This window comes from Oryzias melastigma, linkage group LG7, assembly GCF_002922805.2.
Source record: "Oryzias melastigma strain HK-1 linkage group LG7, ASM292280v2, whole genome shotgun sequence".
Taxonomy (NCBI): Eukaryota; Metazoa; Chordata; class Actinopteri; order Beloniformes; family Adrianichthyidae; genus Oryzias; species Oryzias melastigma.
The window spans coordinates 24,078,623-24,099,753 of NC_050518.1; the positions used below are offsets into that span (position 1 = coordinate 24,078,623).

Here is a 21,131-nt window from a genome sequence, read left to right on the forward strand (position 1 = left end):
TGATTATTGTTGTAAGTTTGGATCAGTGTGCTTCACATCTGAAGCTTGCAGCGGGAGTGTGAGGGAACTTCCGGATTTCCATGCCTCTTAAACGTGACTGAAACGAAGCATGTGACATCCAAATGACCAATGGGGACGTCTCGGTGGAACTGCGTCATTGTTCACGTTCAGCAGGAAAAAGTGTTGCATTGCCGTGCTGTAGGAAAAACAACAACTCGTTCAAAAATTTATTTTTATTCTGAAAGAATTTTTTTAGAGGGTCAGAAAAGAAAAAGTCAGAGTTAATAAAGATTTTTTTTCATACTAATGTCCATACTGATTCCGTTTTGACGATAATTAGCAAGCCTACACGAAATTGTACAAATATATACTTTAATATACATATATATCAGTGAAGATATCAATTTATATTATTATTAACATCTCGAAATACATTTAATGCAATCCTGGAGATAATTATGCACATATACTCCCAACAATTGCAGTGACATACTTTTTTGAGATGAGACATCAGCCGCTTGAGGCATAAACACCCACGGACCGTGAACGCACCACAGCTTAGTTTAAAAGAAGGGAACATGCGCACTGGCGCAAACTGTTATGAAACAAAGTAGTGCAGCGGCGTAAAGCTGGTTCAGGGACACAGCACGGATTCTCGGACAGGAGCTCTTGGCACGTAGCCCGCGTGCATCTTTTCCCTGTTCTCCAGTACCGGGAGGAAGAAATGCTTCTTTCTTTGGGCTTGACATAGTCTTCACCCCAAAGGGAGCCAGCTCGAGGTAAGAAGGGTCTCGTCTGGGGGGTTTTATGGGCAGTGGAGTGAGTTTAAAGTTATAAACAGCGCCACCGCCTTACATAAGCGGCGCTCCGGTGACCCCGTTTTGATTTGGGTTTCTTTTCTCGCCTCCTTTTGGGTTCGTTTAAGTTATGAATCGGGTAGAGCTGTGCTGTGCACGCGGGCAGCATTTCTCCCGCGTTCACAAATGTCACATATTCATTTAATTTTGATTTTGTAGAGATTTCCTTAACCTCAGGCCCCCTTCAGGAGAGACACCGTGACCTAATTTCGTTTGTCCAAACGTTAAAGCAACAAATGTGATTTTTCAACTGTCTGAAAGACAAATAATTGATGTAAAATTATAATTTTTGTACTTATGTGTGATTCTGTGTTTCATGGAGGAGGTGTACAGTGACTTTATGGTTTATTTCTCACAGTAGAGGTGGCTTGTGTTGGATGGTGGAGCTTTAACTCAATCATTGCTGAGTGTTGTTTAGATTAATTTGAAAAACATTACCAGTGATTACTGAAATTATTAGCAATATTTAGAATATAAATGGCCTTTTAATAAATTTGTTATTGATGGCACATATTGGTTCTGCTATAACAACAAACCTTCAGAATTTGCTCCTTATCCTGTGTTATTACTCATATATTAAGCATACTCTGAGTGTGAAGTGTGGAGGCCGCCTGTTGCTGATGTGCAGAGAAAACTGGCAACAGAAACCTGAGCTGTTGCCCTTTAAAGGTTTGGAGCAATCCAAGGCCCTTTCCTGCCTGAGGTTCAGGTGGTGTAGTGGTTGTCTGCAACTTCTTGTTTGATGGCCGTATGGTGAGTTTTGGAAAACTACAAAAAAATATGAAATATGCATTTATACAGCATTTACTGTACTTAATTTTTAAACCCACTCCTTTAGTCATCCGTTTATATCATATGAAATAATAAGAGTAAGGTAGGGATTTATAAGGCTTTGTCTTCATTTTGCTCCTGTTATTCTTTCTTATTAGATTGTACATATTGTACATTCTAACTGAAAAAGAACAAACTAAAAAGTTATTTTTTTAGAACTAATTCTTCACGCAAATCCTTCAAATGTGTTCAGATAAAAAAATATTTCAGAAGTAAATCAGTGAAATCCAGCTTTATTCTGAGTAAAAGTAATTATCTCTGCAAAAACTTCCCATTTGATGACCTTTTGGATGTTTACTGGTAACTGTGTGATTTATTTATATTCTTCATATTAAGCACGTAAACACTGACCTAAGTGTGAAATAACAGCTTGCAGAGGAGCGGATACGGTTTGTTTACTCCTTGAAAAATGCCATAAAGCGATGCGTGAAGCTGCCGTCATTGAGGCGGTGCATCTGAGAGTTTTACGCTCTGTGCCATCGCTTATCTTGGTGTCTGGACATTCTGTGAATAAAAGGACGTCCGCTCCTTCTGTTGACACAAAATGCTAGTATTTTTCCCCCCAAAAATGGTGTTCTTATTTAAGGAAACAGTTTGTCATCTTATTTGGAAGTATTTTTCACTGTGAAGCTCAGTGGGAATGTAAACTTATTCCACGCTGTCGTCATTTCTGAACGAGGTTTCTCTCCTTCGTGGGCGTCCGGCAGTTAAAGTCTGATTCATCCAGTCATTAGCTCAGGCTCTCTGTAGTCGGAGGGAAGAGAAGCTGCAGGCGAGCCAAGAGCGTCAGCTTGGCGAATTACCAGTTTGAATTTGGACCTGCGCGTCTGTCGGGTCATTCTGCTGATCTTCCTCGTCAGCGGCTGTTCGGCTCACCAGCCAGATTCTGGATCTGTCGCATTCCCGTCTTGGCTTCCAACACGGAATGAGCTGTGAACTAGAGAAGCCGGCTGGGCCGACAAACCCGGCTTTAGAGATCAGATGAGAGTATTTTTGGACGGAACTCTTGATCCACAATCCAAATCCTTTATTTTCATCCCAGAGTTTTTTTTTTTTTTTTAAGCTACAATACAACACAAGAAAACAGCACACAACTTTCAGAAGTAGAACCTTTTTAGCAAAGAATGCTATTATTAAATTAAAAAAAAAAACAAAAAACAAGAATAGCTTGCTGAAGAAAGGAAATGCACTTTCCTAGACTTACTCTGGGTGAAAAGTGTGAAAAGGGTCTCTTTTAGACTCTGTGTTGGTAAATTTAACAGCACCCATCCTCTCCATTCAGTAAAAGCAATGCTGACAAAAGATCTTTTCTTCATTTCATAATTACCTTTTTATGTAGTTATTCCTCTTTTAGCTTCTTTGCTGTTTGTAAGAGAAACTGAAATGTTTAATCGGCAAACCCACTGACCGTATAAGCTTACTAAATATCTTGTTAGATGTATAGTGGTGCTGGTTTCAATGCTTTTTTTTTAAATTAAATCCTGCTTTTAGTGAAAGTTCAAAACCTATCATCTTTTGATCTTTTCTAAAAACAATCCTAGTGTTCTTTTATTTATGATAGTGCAGTTTTTAGCCAAAGTTAAAAAAAAAACCTGTCGTTTTCCAGGACATAAGTTGAACAGAGCAGCATTAGTTCAGTTGAAATCTCCGTTGTGTGCCCGCTCCACTTCCCGTCACCCATCTCTCTGGCAAGCAATAGCCTCCTTCGAATGGTGGCGTCAGACAAAACTACTTCCGATTTATGGGTTTAGACCAACTGTTTTCACAGTTTTATGTAAATAATAAAAGGTAACCTCACCAATTGTAACAGAAATTTGTACATTTATTTTATAAATGTCTTACCTAACTGTATTTGTTTTCCTCTCTTATGAAAATACAAATTTGAATAATCCTCCAGTATTTGACATTTTATGGAAAATATCAACCTTTCTTTTGAGCAGATATTATTCTAACAGTTTCTGTTTTACACGCATTTTAAGTGCGATTAAGCACAAAAGCTGATGGAAAATTATGTTTGTAATGTGTAAAATGCACATTTTAGATGCATTCAAAGCAAAATTTAGTTTGTTGTTCTACAGGATATTTTAAGGGGTAATTGTAAAAACAGTAATGGTTACCAAGTGGCACAGCAAATATTTTAAATGCGTCTATTAAGCCACCTATTTTCAGCTTTCAAAATAAGAGTGGCCAAAAAAAAAAAAGCCTTGGGACGACAGTGGCTCAGGTGGTTGAGCAGGTCGGCCTATTATTGAAGGATTATCGGTTCGATCCCCACTCGCTGTCTCTAGTGTGGCTCCACTGGTGTGTGAATTAATATGAATGTCCTGGCGATGGTCAGAGAGGCTGTAGGCGCCGCGTACTGGCAGCCCGCCTCTGTCAAAATGCACCAACAGCTGTGGTTACAGCAGTAGCTTACCATCACCAAGTTAGATTGAGGAGTGAATGAATAATGGATACGCATTGTTAGCGCTTTGAGCCTCTGAAAAAGCTTATAAAAAGAGAAGTTGCATTTTTCTCTTCCTTCCAGGCATGTTAAATGTTCTCTTCTCAGTTGTTTATCTCAATTAAAGACTGAGTTCAATCAACTGAGTTCATTATTGACTGTTTGTCTCCTATCAAACACTGCACACCTTCTACTGTCAAATCCAGGCAAGACAGAGACTCTGATTATTGCTTCTTCAAAAAAAATCTCATTGATCTTCATGTAATCTCTTTGTTACCTTTGGCTCGTCAATGTTTTCTGAGGAGTAAATGAAACTATCAGGTACAGGTAGCTTTTTTCAGATGAGAAACTCAAAGATAAAGAGGTCTGGTGTGAGAGCTATAATGATTATTGACACTTTTATTTGGTCTTGATTAGATTACTGTCGGCTACAGGCTTTGTGTGTGTTTTAGTCAGAAGAGATGTCGCCATCTTTGAGGTCTGGAGAAGAGCTTTCATCATTAAATGAAAAGTCTTTCTAAATGCTTGTCAACATGTGTTTTAGGCTCAAAACTCTATGCACATTTTTACAACCATTTTCTGGCTCTATATACAAAACGCGCAGCCATTGGACGCTCATTGTCAGCTTTACCAGGTCAAACTTTGACTAATCACTCAGATTTGATAGTGATGTATGGAGCAGGCCTTAAAATCACCAATATCAGACACAGTGATGAGTCTGACGATGTATTTGCTTTTCAAACCAAGGACACAGTCCTGATGGGATGGTAATCCATACCCACCATTACAAGGAACCAAATCGGTTCCAGTTTTTTGTGCCTAATTTGCAACATTTGCTCCGCTTTGAAAAGAAGCCCTCCCTGCTTGTCCAGTGTGAGCACCTGGGCACACTTATCTCTCGTTTCCACTGAGCGGTATGGACTGGACCGGTCTGCTCCTGGCTGGTTTAGAATTGTCCGGGCAATTCAAGTTAGGGTTTCCATTGAGTGTTGGACCATCAAGGCACATGCGGGGTGTAGACCGATGACGTAGCTGTGCCTCAAAACAGTGTGATCACAGCGGTTCTCCATATTTGCGGATTTGGCATGTCTCCAGTCCCTAAACCCCACAAATAAGGGAAGAATACTGAAGAATACAGCCAACAAGAGGACAAAGCTTTCGGCTTCTGTCTCGAGTCGGGATCAGTGCTAGTCGGACCCTTACTGTTGTTGTAATACCTTTCTGCCGATGGATTTCGTTTTGTGATGACGCTCTCTTCTACAACCAGAACTATTTTTCTATGGTCCTACAACCAGCAGGGGACCAAAAATGGTACAAATTGGTCCCAATGGGTCCATTTTATAAATTGAATGCTCAACCGGTCTTCTCCAGACCGCTCAGTGGAAATGAGGCATTGGTGCATTTAAGAACACGTGTGTGCCTGGTATATGTAATTTGAGAAGCTCAGCATGTGCTCCCAGTTAATTTTCAAGCTTCTTTTTCAAACTTTTGGTCTTATTGTCAGAGGTCCAGGTTAAACTTTTTAAGGTTTTTAATTTATATAAAAGCAATTTCTACCAAAAGCTCTTGGAGCTACAGTTTGATGACCATAAGGCTGCCTGACACACTCTTCAATAGGTCCATCAGTTTCCCTGCTCGGGTCGAGTGAACAGCTGTTGATAACAGGAGGAGTTGTAGAGAACAGGAGTAACACAGGGGTGTTAGACAAAACAGCTTTACATTCAAAAAGAAACCCAGTAAGGTTGTTAATCTCCCACTGCAGGAAAAAAATATATTATTGTACAACAAAACCTGTGGACACCAACCTGACCCTCCAACCTTAGACTGTTTACGCAGCTGAAAGGGGTTTTTCAAAGCAGATTTTTATACTTCCATATAATTGTTGTCTGTATTTTTGTTTGTAAATTGTTACAAGTATTTTAATTTAAGACACTTTCCAAGAAAGCTGTTTAATAAGTGAACCTCACTGTTCTCATGTCTAGTGTAGGACAGTTTTCTTGAGTTTAGTGCAGAGCTTAGTGCTGTAACAGGTCACATTCATGCAAAAAAAAAACTGTTGTTTTGTTAGTTTGTTGTCTTAGCTTGTTACCAATAAGCACAAAAAAGAAGGAGTCACCATGTGGTAAAAAGTAATTTTCCAACTTGGAAGGTGCAGATACAAAAGAAGCCAGAAAAGTCAAGTTGGGGTCAAAGCAGGTGAAATTGCAAAAAAGCTGTTTTGCACTTCTTGCATAGTTCTTTCATGTAGTGGATCTGGGATTCATGTTGGACTAGAACAGTCTGAAGTGGTCCTAAAGCCAGAAACTACCTTAGCTTCAGTGACTGAGTTGTGTTTTTAATGAGATTTTCTTGATTTGCATTTGTACTATTTAAGTTTATGAGCCAAATTAAAATAATAGAATCTGATGAGAAAAAAAAAACAAACACCCAGGAAAGCCTTAAAAAGGAGTTGGTTTCCTGATGTCTACTTTTTTATGTTGATTTTCAGTGTTATAATAATAGAAAACCTTAACTTTGTGTTCTGGTTGGAAGCAGATTCTCGCCAAATCTCTCAAACTGTTTCTGCTGACATCAGAGCATCTCGTTCTATTTCAGGACCCTCCCACAGCTATTGGCAGCAGATAGGAGGCGTTCACACTCGCTATCAGTCCTGCTGAGACCTTCATTTCTGTCCGGGGGCTGATAGTTCCGTAGGGAGGAAAACTCTCAGCGTCACACTCTGATTTCCACTTCGGCTCTCCCAGATTGGCTGGAGTGACTGTGAACGCTCTTCAATTCTCTCTTTCAGAATAACATGGCCCCAAATTCCATCCACTGGTTCCGGAAAGGTCTCCGTCTCCATGATAACCCAGCTCTGCGGGAGGCGGTGCGCGGGGCGGGCACGGTGCGGTGCGTTTACTTTCTGGACCCGTGGTTCGCAGGCTCCTCTAACGTGGGGGTCAACAGGTGGAGGTAAGATATGAATCATGTTGAATTTGGTCAGCAGATTTCTTTTCAGGAAATGTTTTAAGCTAAGTTTATGTTTTTGCTACAATTATTAATGAAAATATTCATATTTATGCAAAACACTGTACATTCTTATTTTTCTAAAGGGAGCAAAGAGTAATTTTCTCTACTATGAATACATTTTTTTCTTTGTGTAAACGTTAATATATCGTCTCTATAAGCCATAAACTTTATAATTCTTTTATTCTCCACTTATGAAGTGTAGTACTTAGTATTAGAAACATACACATCAAAACGTTTAAGTGCATCTGTAAAGTTTTGTTCATTTAACATTGGGAGAAAAACGAGATTGTGTCAGTTTGAGCACGATGTGTTTATCACAAACTGTTTTATACAAACTTTTGTATGCCTGTTTTGATAGGGGATATTTGTTTTGACTTAATTGCATAATGTACTTAAAAATTGCACAATGTCATATAGTTTGTCATGTACATTTCTTTGCACAAACATGCTTCTTTCATTGACTTTACAAAAAAAGCATGAAAGGTGATTTAAGATGTAAAGTCAGAGAACATACGCTGATGCAGATCAGCGGAAACCAACTATAAAAATTATACATAATTGTGAAAAATTTTATCATACATTCAAGGCTGGTATTACACATACGTGTGTATGTATATGGCAATTTAAAACAAAAAGACTATTATATTAATATTTTTATCTTATTAAACTTTTTCAATAAAAAAACTCAGAAAAACATTTTTTAAGTTAGTAAAGTAAAATGTATACTTATAGAAATTGTTCATTTTTTCTAAATTAAAACAAAGTTTGACTTGAAAAAGTTCTATACATAAAAAAAAACACTTTTTTTTAACCTCAAAATCAATTTTGGTTGATTAAAAAAACATCAGCAAACAAAATAAAAACATGCCAAGCAGAAAAAAGGAAAAATAAAGTTCAGTCCATTCAAACTCCTTTTTTCTATAAAAAAAACTACAGTGTTTCTGAGATCATCATAGTAGTTCTAGAAATAACCTGTAATAGGTGAAATTGGCACAGAACGTTTCCTCCCCTTTTCTCAGACAGACGTGAACATTTTTCGACTTTACTCTCTTTTGTTTAAACTCTCAAAGTTCAACCCTTCATAGAAGAATAAGTCCAGCATTTTAGATTAAAAAAGATTATGTCTATTAAACCCCCTTATTCGTGGGGGTTAGGGACTGGAGAAATTCACGGATATGCCAAATCCGCGAATACGGAGAACCCCTGCGGCCGTAGGATGTCTGTTACGGTCCAAACTCCTCAAAAACAGTTCTGATCATACTTTGTTAAACATTTACTAAAGAAAATTGTAGTATTGCTCAACATAAAAAAGATATTTTTTAACAAAAGACTGTACAACAGACACAGTAGGAGACGTATGTGTCAATCCGTACCTTAAAATCAGAAGCCTCTTTGTCTGATAATAAACACCTTCTCAGAATAATAATTATCCTCCGCAATTATCATCTTCAGTAAATTAGACTTTTTTTACACCAATTCTGGGTCAGCTGATGCCATTTCTCCATGCAGAGCCATGGAGAGAGGAGGGATGCTCTTATCGCGGAGGGGCGGGGGAGCACGGACATCCCTCCGCGCTCCGGAGGGGGGCGCCACTGTGCAGAGATACACCTCAGCAGCGCAGCACCTCCCTTGAATGCAAACATTTCATACACGCATCTTGAGTTGTCAGAATTTTTGTGACGAACCGGAAGAGTCACATGACTGGAAAAAAAATTGAGGAAACCGCGAATAAAGACCCGCGAATAAGCGGGGGGAACACAGTAAAAGTGACAGACTGAAGGCACACTGTTCAAGACACGACACAGAAGAGATTGATTGACAAGGTCAACAGTCCATCAGGATGCAGAACTGTAAACAGGTCTCTGTGAAAAGAAAAAAAAATAATAATAAAAACGGCAATGCTCGACACTGCTCCTGATTCCACCGGGATTTGAATAAAGAAATACTCAAAGTTTTAACCTTAAACTATTTTATTTATATCCTCCATTATCAGAAAACTGCTGCAAGAACATGTTAAAAATACCAAAAGATGATTTTCTTTGGATTGGCTCTTTATAAAAAAATGTTTTTTTCCATTAATACAAATGTTAATAAAATAAAGAGTGAAAATGTAAAAAATATAACAAGTAAAAATGAACTTCAATCCCTTCAAGACCTTGTTTTTATTGAAAAATGTTAAATATAAACGACTTATATCATAATATAATATAACAAAATTTATTCATTTTAGTTCAGCCTTTATTCCCCTTGTAAGACATCAGAGATTTGACTTGTTCCACTAAAGGGGTTAAAGAAGAGTCCTGTTGCAGTTCTTTAAAGTGCAACCTGATGTCAGCATTGCTCTGTATTCTAGTATGTAGTTGCTGCTTCTCATTTGAGGGAAACTGTGGTCCAAACCAATGTCTACAAGACTGAGCGTGTTTTGCAGCTGTGACTTGAATGCAGGCGCTCGGCTTCAAGGTGCCCCTTCTCAAGCCTGCTCTCATAATCCCTTCATGCAGGGCGGGCTGCAGGTAGATGGATTTAGGGCTCAGTGTTTACAGGCCTTCTTTATAATGACTGGTTAAAAGGTGGTGGGGGAGGGGGTCTTAGAAGTAGGTCATTGGAACAGGTTTCCCCACTTTGAAAAACAGTGGTGATGTGTTACAGCAGACTGGAGGGGCAAAGAAGCTTCACGTGAGTCTGAAAAGTGTCACTCTAGAAGGCTGTTTGCGCTGCACGGGAGGGGCAGGGGGATCGAAGGCGCACTGACCCGATCACATCCGACAGATCGGCCTCTAAAAGTGAAAATCTGGCAGGCGGAGAGGCCGGAAATGCACCTCAGTGATGCACGTCAGTTAGCTAACCCCTGTGATGACCTAACAAGATGCACGGGTCACTTATGAATCAAACGCTAAAAGGGAAGGGAGGAAGTCAGCTGGTGGAGCACATGGTGAGCTCAGAGATCAAACACGGCGCCATTGAAACAGGAACTCCAGGGATGGGTCTCGCTCTCTGTCCCGGAATCTTTTCGAAGGCGTTTTGGGGAGCTTGGAGCAGGGAGCCAGCACATTTTTTACGTCACAAATGAGCTCTTTTCAAACAGTATTTTTTTTTGTAATTTACAACAATTTGGCAAATGAAATGGTCTGAACGGCAACTTTAATCTTAATATTATTAATGCAAAAAGAAAACAAAAAAAAAACCAAGAACATGCTAAAAATACCAAAACACAATTTTCACAGGAGTGTATCGTTAAGGGAATTGATTTTATGTATTTATAAAATAAAAGCACAAGCCAAGTTTTATCATTCAGTGCTGTGTTACGTCCCCAATGGGCAAACTGGCCCTGTGTCTAGGGCAGTGTTTCCCAACCCTGGTCCTCGGGGCACACTGTCCTGCATGTTTTCCATGTTGCCCCGCTTATGCACACCTGATTCAGCTCATCATCAGGCTCAGCAGAAGCCTGACAATCGCGGTCATCAAAGGCAGGTGTGTTTGAGCAGGGTTGGATTAAAAAAATGCCGGACAGTGTGCCCTGAGGACCAGGGTTGGGAAACACTGGTCTAGGGGATATCTATCAGAGGGGACAACATTAAAGATGGACACAAACATAAAAGGAACACAGTTTATTTAAATAAACGGAAAACCTGTGTCCTGAAATGAAGCAAAGAAATTAGTGGTTAAGGTTAAAAAAAGAACAAACTAAAACAGAGTTGGAGCCTTGGCCAAAAGAAAAAGAAGTCAGGGAGACTGCTGACCCAGCCATGACGACCATCGGAGTCAGCAGCTCCCTGCTAAGGGCTCCCTAAGAAAACTACCCAATCAACACAAATTAAACAAAGCCCGCAAATCAGAACTACCAAGTCCCAACCCCAAACTAACATAACAAAACCCAGCAATCTAAGATTGCTGAGGGCAAAACATAACAAAGGTCAAAAAACCAATCACCACACAAACCAACACCACACAAACTAAACCCAGCCTGCTGCTCTGCTCCCTGCCTGGCTTGGTGTGGCCTCCTCTGGCTTAAGTAGACACTATCTGCCAATCAAGGCAGATTGGCCACACCTGCCAGGTGAGCCAAAGGGAACTGGTTAGATGAGAATGCCAGGCTGCAGCAGCAGGATGTAACAGCTGTAATAAATTTAAGTAACAGGCCAGGACTCTTTTCCCCTTTTCCTATGCCAAAGGAAGTTGTAACAATCCCATGAGATGTCCCCAAAAACCTGGAGATGTCCTTTAAAATATTAATAACAATTTATTAAAACAATTAACCTGTACAGGAAAAGTAAGAATGTTAAGTCTGAAGATATTAAAGGTTTTCTTTATATCAAGAAAACTAAAAACCGCAAAAACACCAAATGCAGGTACAACTTTGCAACATAAAGTTCTATTCTTTTGTTGCTATGGAGACATTTCAGCCACGTTTGGATGGCTTATCCTAATAGTTATGCTAAAAATGAAGGTAAACATCACTTTATCAAGACATAAGATGTTTCCATGACAACAGATGGGTGGTTAGAACAAAAAAGAAGCTGGTGCAAGTCTGAACTGATGTCACACTTCCAGTTTTCTTTCTCACATTTGTGCCAATATGTTTGCTTCTTCTTTTCTTTCTTCTTATTATTGAAAAGATGAGAAATGAGACCAAACAAACGAGCGCTGCTCTGCTTGATGGAGAAGAGAGAAATTCAGTTGCAAGTGAACCCTGGTGTGGTTCGCTTCAGTGTGAACGCAGACTGACCTTCTGAGGACCAAAGATCACAATGAACCACAGCGAGTAAATGATGTAGATGCTACGGGTTAAAGTCAGTTGTCCCACATCTTAGCATCCTCCCTGAGGGAGGTGAGGTCACTGCTGCGTTCAGGAGCCAGTGGGTGGTTTAAAAACCCAATCCAACCCCTGAAGCTAACAGTGAAGCAGGTGAGCTTCAGGTCTTATTTTTCTTGTCTTTGGTTTGACCCAGTTGTGGATTGAAACTGGCGATCCCCTGGTGTCATGGCAGATCACCACGCTGCTGAGCTGGTTTTACTAGTAGTGGAAAAGAACGACACAAATTATGGAAAAGCTAAAGAATGTGTCTCAGGTGGAGAAGAGGTTATTTTCAGACAACAAGCCCCCACTACTTTTCCACTTCACTCTTTGTTTTGCTTCTGCAAGTCCAGTTTGTAAATCCCTGGAGAATGTGTTTTTAAATATTCTTCAGTCATTCAAACCAAACTCTAAAGCTAGCTCCAGGTTAGATGTCATGCTTTTTCAACACATTCTCATTCTCTAATCGTCACACATTGACCCGTGGCTAGTGATTAATATGTTAAATGTCAACTCTTTTCCAATTAAGTCAGGGGTTTGGTTGCTTTGTCAGACCAGTACTGATACTCTGACCCGGTACCCTATCCATAGCCTGGTCCATGTCTGGTACTGCATCCGGTACAGGTTTGCGGGCCGGACTTTGAGGAGCCTTGATTTAATTGGACTAGCCAGCATGTCAAAAAAAAAAAAAACTTCTAATTGGAGACAGCCTAAACATCCATTTAGGAGATAAAAAATCCTTGGAAAAAAAAAAGTTAAGTGCACTGTCTTGTTGGGTCCAGATGACCCTACTTTTAATGTAAACATAGGGTAGCACAAGGGTTCACCTTCATCTCTTTACTTTTCCTCCCTAAGTGCTCTGTGTTTGAAACACAGGTAGAGGTCAATGATAAATAAAGTCATGTTGGATAACCAGATGCTGAAATTTGAGACACCTCCCCAAGACGGCGGGGGGGCTCATTCTCCAATCTCCGATAATCCCAAACTAACACCTCCTATGAACGCTCAGCCGCTCAGCAGATGGACTGTCCATTTGGTGTCATGTTTATGGTTGTTTTGATGCACATAGGCTGATAATCAATGGAGTTTGTACGTTTATTGTTTTTTTCATTTAAAGGGTGGAATTGCAAAGGCAGTTTCTACTAAAATAGGTTAGTGTGTCAGCCCGTGAATGTTACATGTTTGTGGCCCACTTGTGGCTCGTTACTCAACTGACTCTTGCTCCCTCGAGACGCTGGAGCTGCAGCCCAAGACAAGTGCATATGTGACAGACACGCGAGCTTGTAAACAAAACCTGCCGCCGTGTCATCTGTGAAAACGGACAAGTTGTGAGGAGTGTGGAAAGTTTCTCCATCAGCTGTGCTAACACTGACACAGCTGTGAGATCTCGGCACCGAGCTGTGAGGCTGCTGGTTTTGTTAACTACATCTGTGCTGAAGGAAAATAATCCTCAATCAGCACCGCGCACTTATAAAATTATCAAAACATTGGGTCATGAAAGAAGACCAAATCAAAGGTTGTTTAAGTGCAGTAGATTTGACACTCGAGTCTTTGTTTGACACACGTTGGTGTCACAGGGCTGCCTTTGTGATGGAAAAATCTGACCCAAACAGATTCATCAAATGTGTGTAAATGGGGCCAGTTCAGTTATGTGATTTTTAGATCCAATCTGCTGCGTGATTGCTCTGACACAGTTCCAGATGCTGCTTACGAAAGCTTCTGTCTGTAACATCAGAAACGGACCTTGATAGTGATACACATGACATAATATCATGACCGACTTTTGGAATGAGCTCAACTTAAAGCAATAACACAAAAACGTCTGCTTTTGCTTTCTTTCATAATTAGTCATAGAAATAACAAAGTCAACATTTTCATATACAGACCTTCAGACCTTACTTTTGACAGACATGTTTGTTCTCTTGCTTCAGTTTGAAACTGACAAAAACTAGACCTGAACTGGAGGTTTCTTTGTATCTACAGCACAATTACATGTCCGGCATGGTGGCTTAAACCAAGAATTTTTCAATTTAATCTTGTGGTCACTTTCAATTCAATTTTATTTATATAGCCTAAAATCACAAAGAAAATTTGCCTCATTGGGCTTCATGCTGGTAATTTTACAGATGGAGAAAATTAGTCAAAATATGAAAAAAATAGCTAAAGACTAAACAGACTAAATAAAACTGGTTATCCCAGCCCATAGACCCTCCCTCTTGGTGAGGAAAAACTTTGGACCTACATATACCAGGAAATCTTCAATGAATCATGCTGAAATACATTTTGACTGTTGTCAACTGGCTACATTATCAAAATTCTAGAAATTACACAGTTTCCATTATCCCAATAAACACAAACCAACTCATCCAATAAGTCATTCAAAAACATGATGATGGATGTGAACAATACTTTAATTTAGAGCAGCTGTGTTCAAATTTCTGCCCCGGCACTAGCTGTCATCATCATCTATCAAAGGAGACGTCGGCGTCTCATTCAGGCTGTGGAGCGACAAGCTCCTTACATGTGGGAGCGGCTAAGGATGACGCGATTATGGAAAATCGTGGTTGTTGATTTTACAGAGGAGCTGTGAATCCAACAATTCTGCATGACGCTCAACTCTTGATGAGCTGGTTGAAGCTGTGGAACCGCTTGCAGTGCCTAAGCCATTGCAAAGCTGGGTGTGGTCTCAGGTAGTTGCTCATGTGACTCATTTAATTCAAAAAAGTGTTTGCTTTGGAGTATTGCGAGATATGTTAATTTTGATAAGCCTCAAAAACCACGTTCTTCAAGCACAAAAACTTTTTTTGATAGATGTGGGTTTTTTTAAATCGTTTTGTTTTTTCATTAGGTGAATTTGTTATTGCAAATCCAATTTGCTCTAGTTCTTTGTTAATAGAAACTGAGCTATTAATCTTTAGAACCGAGCTTGAGGAGGGATAACATTATTTTTTACACTAGGTCTTATATAGTGTAAAATGTATAAGTTCAAAGTCCAATAGTAGACTATTTAAGTGTACACTTAGTTTATACTAAAAGTGAGGTAGTATATTTGAGGTTAACTTTTTATATATTATCTATATATTGTGAACTTAAAATGTTCTTCCCAATGTAGTCTGAAAAAGTATTCAGGTAGTACTCTCCCTACACTACTCGTACATGCTTCATTGTTTTTTGTTTGTTTGTTTGTTTGTTTGTTTGTTTTTTAGTGATCACTCAAGAACACACACACAACTACAACTACACAGCTAGAATAAAACAATTTGACCACATAATTGAATAAAAGAAGATGGCAAAATAGACATGCAATAAAACAGAACACAAAAAGGGTTTTCATATCACTTTTTGTTCTTTACAAAGGCGAAAAATTATTTTTTCACGAATTAAAGTTAATAAAATATAAAAAAAATCTCCTCATTAAAAGTATTATAAAGGGATTTAGTTTTTTAAAATGCACTTTAATGAATATCAAACTTGCCCAATATTATAAAAGCATATAAAACTAAATCAAACAGCCTGCTGTATGAAATAACACAATTTTTTTTACTAAAATAGAGAATTAAGAAGAACATCACAAATTAAAATCATCCCAGAAACTGTTAACACACATACAATCAAAATATTCAATCGTTTTATGGTTTTCAACTCAAAACATTTCCTCAAATCTTAATCTTAATATTCAATTATTTTCAAGGATTTACCTCATTCCTGATTTGTACATGCAGTATAGTAGAATGGCTGGACTCGAGTATGCTTATTAAATGAAACTTCAAGTGTACTACTTTTTGCCAATTGTCTGTATTTTCTATTTCCCAGTAGGTAACAATACTTTTGGAGGGGACTATGGGGTTTCAAAAGCATTCACACCAGATCCTAGTGCTCTGGAGTCTGCTGAACTGCAGCCAATACCTGCATCCTCACCATTTTATTTACTTATGTTTTACCACCTTGTGTTTTCAGTGTTTTGGATTCAAACAATTGTAAAAACATCTTTTACCTGGTTTGATGTTAGTCTTGAGTTCTTAGCTCCTCTAGAAGACTGTTTGTAAGATTGTTGCTTTGTAAAAAACAAAAAGATATTCATTTGAATTGATTCTGACATAGTACAGCAGAAAATGTGCTTTTGTTCAGAGTGTAAACTTGTGAGCAGTTGCTTCAAATCCAAGGTCAGTTGTTGAGATGACCCTGGTAATTCTCTACTAGCTTGACAAGAAGCGTTTAAAGCAGCACGTTATTGGGTTTCTCCATTTCCTATCTGGTTAAAGATCTCCCCCTCATTCGCAGCCAAAGGCTGTTACTGCACTGTGCCGCCTGCACTGACAGAAACACAAAGTGTGCGCGAGCGTGCGTGTGTTTGTGTGTGTTTCATACAGGAATGAGGTTACTAGGCTAAGGGATTGTGTTATAGTGCTGTAGAAGCTGAGTGAGTCCGCTCTAATAGATGTAGGCCGGAGCAGTTATATAAGGACGTCCCTGTGAACAGGACACACACACACGCGCGTGCACACATACATTATAAATACACATTAAACATGGCATGCAGCCAAGAAATAGAGGAAGAAGTGTGTATCTGTGTGTTTAACACTCAAACACTGCTGCTCTGATATGAGGAAGAATGATCTAAAGCACACAAGCCTCACCAGAAACAGCCTTTTAATGGATTAAACAAACACACACCCACGTGCGCACACATGCTGCCTTGTGCAAAAACATTAAACTTTAACACAGTAGGATGCAGATGTGGAAATGCATTCATGTCAATGGGATATGAAGTCTGTAGGGACATGTAATCTCACGTGCACACTCCTGTGTATACTCTGGTAAAAGTGATCAGAAAATTAGACTTCTTGATGTGTTGGCTTCTGTTTTCCTGAAAGTAGACTGAATGTTTTTTTTTTTTTTACCAAAATCTCTGTCAATTTGCCAATTTTCACACGGTTATTTCCCAGTTAGCAAATTGAATATGGTATGTCTAGTCCAGGGGTAGGGAACCCTGGTCCTCGAGAGCCACCTTCCTGCATGTTTTCCAATATACCCTGCTCTGTCATGTTCTTATTGGCTGGACACACCAGGACCAGGTAATCAGGCATGAGTAGGGACCCATGCCATTTACCTGGTCCAGGTGTGTCCAGCCAATAGAACATGCCAGAGCAGGGTATATTGGGAAACATGCTCTCATGGTGGCTCTCGAGGACCAGGGTTCCCTACCCCTGGTCTAGTCTATTAGCACAGCTTCATGGTGAATATGAAAACGTAATTTAGTGAAACACAATCGAGAAATATACACACAGTTTTTGGAAAATGCTAAAATTATATTGATTTTATGAAAGGAGCATGAGAGCTGTTGGATATTTAAACTTTGGACATGCCTGATTTAACATCACATGTTTAAACTAGTGTTAGCTTGAGGAGTCCTTAGTTAGGTTCAACCAGATCTTTCATTCTCCTCAGGCAGTTGAGCAAAGAAATTAGACCAATTAAATGTTTTATTTTAGAATAATGTGTAGAAACTGAACCCAAACTACACTGAGACTTAAGAAGCAAAAAAATAATTTGACATCAAACTAATTTAAAGAATAGATCAAACATTTGTTTTGCTTGATTGTTCAAGCTTAAAGGGTAACCAAACAGGGAAGTTGGAGTCTGACTCCACCCACAGCTGAAATGTAAAAATCCAATCAGAGGGGTGGGGCTGGGGGGCTGGACTGTTATTGTTACTGGATCTGCAGATCATGACGTGGGACTTATGAAATGATATGGGGACTTAAGTGGTTCGACCAATCACATTTTTTTTTTCACATTAATTAGAAGACAATATTACAGTTGTAGTTTCTCTTTAAGTGGGGAATAACTTTAAAAAACCTGCTGCAGTTTGACCACATCCATCTGTTCTGTCACCACACAGCCAACAGACAGCGCCTGTGTGTGACGCAGAGATCTACTTCCTGTCCTAAAAAGCAAATGTTTCAACCGAGGTCATGATGAGGATAGTTATTTCAGAAATCAGGGTTAGTTTTTTCAACTGAATCTGCAACACTATAAATGTAGTTTAATTGACTTAAAAAAAATAAAACTTTAAAAAAAAGTCATTTTTTTGTCAAGGTTTTGTTTTTTCTGCTTCAAAACTTCTTATAATGTTGGAAAATCAATTAATTTATTGGATGACTTCTTTTGGTTTAAGATCTGTATCAGAATAAATAGTGCATGGCAGCAGGCTAAGTACAAAAGAGCATCAGGCACCTGATGGGCAGCCACCTTCAGCGTCCTCTGCTCTGCATGTCTGCCTGCGGATTGGGAGCAAATGCAGCTTTGTCTGCCAGAGAGGCCATTTTGGTTTAATGATCGGGGCTTAGACAGAGGGGAACAGAAGTTAGCTGCAGGCCGCGGGCCGTGCTCAGCACCCGAATGCCCGTGATTAGGACAGCAGGTCAGACTCTGCAGTCTAGACAGATGTTAAGCAGTTTAACCTGCTGCAGGGGAATAATGCATGTTAATAATCTAAGCAATTGGCCTCTAAACACAGCGGCGGATGTGAAACTGGAAAGATTCATTGATAAGAGGTTTAGTCTTGTAACTATCCAGCCATAGTTCTTCTGAAACTGCTGAATCCCACTTGAGGTCGTGACCCAGCTATAGTTGGGTAAAGGTGGGTACAGGTCACCAATCTGATCACCGAGAGGAAAGTCAAAATTTTAACATGCAATCCAGGGGTTGAGGGTTGCCATGGCAATATGATTATGGTATTCCTCTGGAAAAACCATTTGCTGTTAACCTTTGACTCCGTTTGACCTGATGGATGACCCTGCTGTAATTACCTCTTTTACGATAAGACTTTGGAATATTGATTGGCTTTTATTGATCGTTAAAATCAATACATAGTTTTTTTTTATGTCAATATGAAGATATAAAACACTGTTTTTGTTAGTATTGTTAAAAACATGAAAACATTTTTCTATTGAAAGTTCCACCTTGTTCTTTTAAATGTTTTTGTGATCAAAAAAAGCAACTTTATTGATGTGACTGAATCAGATATATGGTATTAAATCTCTAAAACATCAGTAATCTTATTGTTTTTAAACGTTTTCAGTTAAATACACAAAGTGTACATATCATTAAAGATAAGTTTACCAAATAAAACTTTGGAAACAGGCAAATGTTTTCTTATTTTGTTGATAAGATTTCTGCTATAATGCCCACATAGAGGCTTTCAATAATAATGAAAACATTCTGTGCATCATAAACTGTGAAATATCAAATAAAAACAAAACAAAAGTACAGAAAAACTTTAAAGAATATCAGTTTCTGCTTTAAAAGTTGTGGCTCATTTCATAGTTACTTTTGAGAAAGACATTTGGGTGTTTTATTGGGTTTAAGGCCAGACCAGACAAATGTAAAAATGAAGGTGTAAGTCAGTGTGTGAGAGTATCAGAGCCTCTGATGTCACAAAAGTCCTCATCTGAAACTATGATTGGAAGCTCTGCGTCACAAACAACCTTCACACAGCGGAAACGCCTGTGTTTATCTTTAAACTTTCATACCAAAGGTTTTATAACCAGAATGATTTGTTTGATTGGACTCTTGAATGGATGCTGGTGAAACAAAGTTGTTGCAGAATGTTTAAAAATATGTTTTAGAAGGTTTTCAAAGCAAAAAAAAAAACTTTTTAAATGAAACCCTCAAATCTGACGGCTTTCCCTCTCACTCTTTGTTTTCAGGTTTCTCCTTCAGTGTCTGGAGGATCTTGACGCCAGTCTTCGCAAGCTCAACTCTCGCCTTTTCGTCATCAGGGGCCAACCAGCCAACGTGTTTCCCCGGCTGTTCAAGGTAACACGTGTCGTTCGGCTTCAAGTTTAAAGGATTCGCTTGTGTGCAGAAAAACATCGATTTAAAAAGCACGCTCTATAGATTTGACAACACAAATGCAGCAAACTTTCATAACAACAGGGGAAATGTTATAGAACCATAAATCAATTATGAAAACAAAGCACCGGCTGTCAGAAGTGGAGCACGAGGAGATTCTTAACACTGGAAAACAGTTTCAAAGTGCCAGATCATGCTGAAGGTCTTTGTGTTTTTGTATTTGGAAGTTGAATAGAAGCTAACAAAAGCGGACGACAAACCAGACAATGAACAGGTGCTGGGAAAATCAGCACAGACTAGACAAAGGTCTGAGACGGAGAAGAGAGATGAGAACTCTCAGAGCAGCTGAAACGCAAAGTCCAGGTGTAACAACAGGACAAACGGACTACAAGCAGAAAAAAAGAAGCTCAAAAAGAAGCAGTAAACTAAGTTTGATGAATAATAGAGACATCATGGATCAAACATTAGCCCAGGCTTTTGCCTAATTTAATCTACTGTAATATAAAACATTTTTATTTAAAATCCAGTTTTACTAATTTATAAACACTTGTTAAAATGTCCCTCAGAGAATGAATGAAATCTAATTTTCACATCCATATTTCCCCTGATCACTGCAGCTTTGTTGGTGTTTTTCAATCTGAACACCTCTCAAAAACTAGGAACATGAAGCACACCGTTTCATTTTTAGATGGAAATCTGTCTATGACTAATCTGGGCCAACACTGTAAAACTTATCCAACCAATTCTTCCTCGTCTCTCAGGAGTGGAAGATCTCACGGCTGACCTTCGAGTACGATTCAGAGCCGTTTGGGAAGGAGCGAGATGCTGCCATCAAGAAGCTGGCCATGGAGGCTGGGGTGGAGGTCATTGTGAAGATATCTCACACGCTCTATGACCTGGACAAGTAAGTCCGCATGGGGAGATGGCAGAGAGAAATTCAGTAACTTTTGTAAATCAGAGTCCTGGTTCCTGTAGCTATGGTAGCGGTTTAAGGATAAGTGGTTTAATTTCTGTTCTATTGGTCTTTAAACTGTGATGTTTGTCTCTGCAGGATCATCGAGCTGAACGGCAGCCAGCCTCCTCTCACCTACAAGCGTTTCCAGACCCTCATCAGCCGCCTGGACCCTCCTGAGATGCCCGTGGAGACGCTGTCGGACACACTAATGGGTTGCTGCGTGACCCCCGTCTCTGAGGACCATGGGGAAAAATATGGGGTCCCCTCCCTGGAGGAGCTTGGTAAGACAAAGAACCTCACAAAGACGTTGACAGCATTTATTTAATCAGAGCAAAATATGCAAACTTTCTGTTACTTTGTTTATCGTAAACCTGACATGACGGA

At 39.3% G+C, this 21,131-nt stretch overlaps 1 protein-coding gene across 2 annotated transcripts in view; it reads left to right on the forward strand.

Moving 5' to 3' along the window:
* Positions 1–580: 580 nt before the first annotated feature.
* Positions 581–21,131, forward strand: part of LOC112158861 (cryptochrome-1) — a 41,543-nt gene continuing 20,992 nt past the window's right edge. The window contains exons 1-5 of one of the 2 annotated variants that reach the window (XM_024292501.2): positions 581–779; positions 6,920–7,083; positions 19,648–19,756; positions 20,554–20,696; positions 20,844–21,028. In XM_024292501.2, the coding sequence (XP_024148269.1) occupies positions 6,926–7,083; positions 19,648–19,756; positions 20,554–20,696; positions 20,844–21,028 (595 nt within the window). In that variant the 5' untranslated portion in view covers positions 581–779; positions 6,920–6,925. The remainder of the gene's footprint in view (positions 780–6,919; positions 7,084–19,647; positions 19,757–20,553; positions 20,697–20,843; positions 21,029–21,131) is intronic. The other variant, XM_024292500.2, reaches the window with a different exon arrangement.